This window comes from Helianthus annuus, chromosome 16, assembly GCF_002127325.2.
Source record: "Helianthus annuus cultivar XRQ/B chromosome 16, HanXRQr2.0-SUNRISE, whole genome shotgun sequence".
Lineage (NCBI taxonomy): Eukaryota > Viridiplantae > Streptophyta > Magnoliopsida > Asterales > Asteraceae > Helianthus > Helianthus annuus.
Genome location: NC_035448.2, coordinates 171696952 through 171700153, shown reverse-complemented (window position 1 = coordinate 171700153; position 3202 = coordinate 171696952). Strand labels below are relative to the sequence as shown.

Sequence of the window (3202 nt, the reverse complement as noted above, 5' to 3'; positions counted from 1 at the left end):
ACTAGTGTTTATTAAGATGCAACTATGAATACCCACAAGTAATACTTATTAGGGTGCAAATGAGCCGAGCTTCGGCTCGAAAAAAAACTCGAAACGAGCCGAGCTTAAATAAGCTCGAGCTCGAGCCTAAAAACTAGCTCGTTTAATAACAACCACTAAGCTAACTTCAAACAAGATGCTGAGATGGACAACCACATCATCAGGTCAAAGGTATAAAGTCAACATCCCCCTTCAAGTTGGAGATGTGACTAACCCAACTTGCCAAGTAAATCAGAATGTTGAGCACTAGGAAGCCTTTTTGTAAAGAGATAAACAACCTGAGTGTTTGTCCGAGTATGAGATAAACTAATAAAGTCCTCTTGCAACTTTTCATGAACAAACTGACAATCGAGTTCAATGTGTTTGGTTCGCTAATGGAACACAGGATTCTTGGCTATATGAATGGCAACTTGGCTATCACATTTGATAAGAATCAGAATGATACCAGGAACATGCAGTTCAGCAAGCAACCGGGTCAACCAAGAGAGTTCAGCAGTGACACATCTTAAAGATTTGTATTAAGCTTCAGCCAAACTATGAGAGACCGTTGGATGTTTCTTGGATTTCTAAGAGAGACAGTTGGTTCCACCACGAGTAACAAAATAACCACTAACTGATCTACAAGTAATGGGGCAAGCTGCCCAGTCTGAATCACAGTAAGCAAAGAGCTTGAGATTGTGGTTAAAATGTGTTTGTGTGAGTCCGTGAGTGTGCAGATCTTACTTAATCTTTTGAACAAAAAAGGATAAGTGTTTGTAAATAACAATTCATCAAATTCATTTGTGCATAGCAGATTGGTAGTGTAGTTCATGCTTATATTAATATTTGCAGTTCATGTTTGACCTGAAAGGTCAAAAGTAGCATAACAAAAGCTGGCCCATGATGATTTGTCACTTGGACCATAAACAATACTCTATGCAAACTACTACTGATCACCAACACTGCCACCACCATCAACTGCAACTTCATCTCCATCTTTTTCCAGCCCTGTGGGCTCCAGCGCTCTCAAGTCATCGAGCGAACGGTCTGCACATTGCGACAGGGCTACAACGTATGGGAAGCGTGTGTGTTCCATCTCATGCACGGCCTTAAGAAACCTCTCATGGGCCCCCGGGTTATATAGGGAGGCATCCTCCAAAGCCACACCATCTTTGCAACTTTCATAACATTGTTCAAGCCCGTAGTGAGCCCCCGAGTCCCACAAGTTTGATTGCACAGCCCCCAACGGTCCAAGATATTCCTGACTTCGGTGCAGTTTATTTATCACATACTCGAAGCCTTCCTGGATCAACCACTGTCGTTCAGACGAAACCCGCTCGAGTGACTTCTCTAGAGACTCACACTCTTGCCTCCTGCCGTCTTTCTCCAGCTCAAGCTCGCCATTGAGCTTCTTCACCATTTCCCTTTGTATCTCAAGCTCCTCATTAGCCTGCTTCAGTTTCTCCTGCAAACCACCATCCACTTTTGATTTAAAAACATAATTAAATTGTTAATTTCTATATAATAACTAAAAGTCTAAAATAGTTTGTAATCACATATGCATGCTCAACACTCTCAGCCTGAGCATTCTCCAATTCCTTTTCTAACGCCTCCACCACTTTCGCATGCTCAATAGTGTTCTTCGCAAGCATCCGTATCGCCTCTTTTCCTTTCTCAACAGGCGTCGTCTTCTTCAACTTCTTCAGCTTTCTCACCTTCTTTGCTAGCTTCGCATTCTTCGCAGCCTGATCAGTCATTCTCAAGCGATACCGCAAAATCCTGTCCCTCAAACGGGCCTCCATCTTCACTTTCCTCTCATACCAACTAGTAACAAGCCCGGGAACAGACCCCACAAGCTGCGAGAGACACCTCACGCGGTCCAAGACATGGAGATCACCCTCATTGGATGCCTCACCCGATTCTGAAAACGCAATCTCTGTTCCGCCTCTTATGGGTGGGTGTGGGCCCGTGTCATGATCCGCCTGGTCGGATGACTCACCCGATTCTGAAAACACAATCTTTTTTCCGCGTCTTTTAACAGATCCCGTACCAGGCGTCTTTAACACAACATTGTCTGTGCGAGGGCCGGTATCACGACTAGACTGCACATCAGCATCGTCTTTTTCAATCGACTCGTGACTCTTTTCACTAGAAATGGTCACTACATTCGACTCTTCCTTAACAAGCTTCCGTCTCTTTGTAGACGAGCCCGACACCTCCGGCTGCCGCTTCTCTCCACCGGCCGTGTTAACATCACCTGCAGTCGGGTCCAAAACGGTGTCCTCGTGTTTGGCAACAAGAGTCGAAGTAAGCTTTACACCACCAACACCCTTTAACTGGATGTGCTTGAGCAAACCCATTTCTGCAAACACAAATCAAAGTGTCAGACAGACATAAAGCATACAATGTACCAACCACATTAAGTTACTTTGATGACACCTAAAGGGGCCAACTAACTAAGTTTGTATTGTTTCTGTTGGATCAGAAGGTTTGCTCACAATTTTTAGTACTGATCAAATTACACACACTTTTTGTTGAACATACTAGCAACTGCTTATATAGAACACAAATAACTTGAAAACTACAGAATGAAAAAGAGGGTATGTAGGCACCTGATCTGATGATGAAGCTCCAAGAAGAAGAAGAACTAGCTGCTTTTGATTTAGGGTTTGAAGAAAAGATGAAATGACTTATTTGTGTAATTAAAGAGCTGTATGCATTCCAGAAATAGGGGATTAGATGGATATGGACTCTCCTATCATGTTTTCTCAATAAAGGAATTTCCGCGCCATCATCCATTTTTCATTTTCACTTTTCAAACGTTGTTGTTTACTTGTTTATGTAATTAACATATAAAAAATGGCCATTAAAATATCATTTTTATAAAAAAATATATATAAAGGATTTAAACCATATATGAAATGTAAAATAAAAATAAGTCTGGTCTCCGGAGAAAGCGAGCCGTGGGTAGGGGTGTTCAAACAACTCGCACCTTTTTTGAAACTCGCTCGAAAAAAATGCGAAAAGAGATCAACTCGAAATTGGCTCGGTTGTAAACGAGCTAGCTCGACTCGGTTTGTAAACGAGCCGAGCTCGAGCTTGGCCAGGCCCGGCTCGTGAGTCAGCTCAATAATGTATACATCTTTCATTTTTTTTGTTCCACATCGCTCAGAAGACAAAAACT

At 42.5% G+C, this 3202-nt stretch overlaps 1 protein-coding gene across 1 annotated transcript; it reads right to left on the bottom strand.

The window, feature by feature from the left end:
* Positions 1-845: 845 nt before the first annotated feature.
* On the bottom strand, positions 846-2746 carry LOC110918163. Its single transcript, XM_022162520.2, has 3 exons — positions 2631-2746; positions 1575-2380; positions 846-1483 (listed from the first exon to the last, which is right to left on the bottom strand). Exons 2-3 carry the CDS (start codon positions 2376-2378, stop codon positions 965-967), a joined length of 1323 nt encoding a protein of 440 aa, XP_022018212.1. The 5' UTR covers positions 2379-2380; positions 2631-2746; the 3' UTR covers positions 846-964.
* Between the last annotated feature and the right edge of the window lie 456 nt (positions 2747-3202).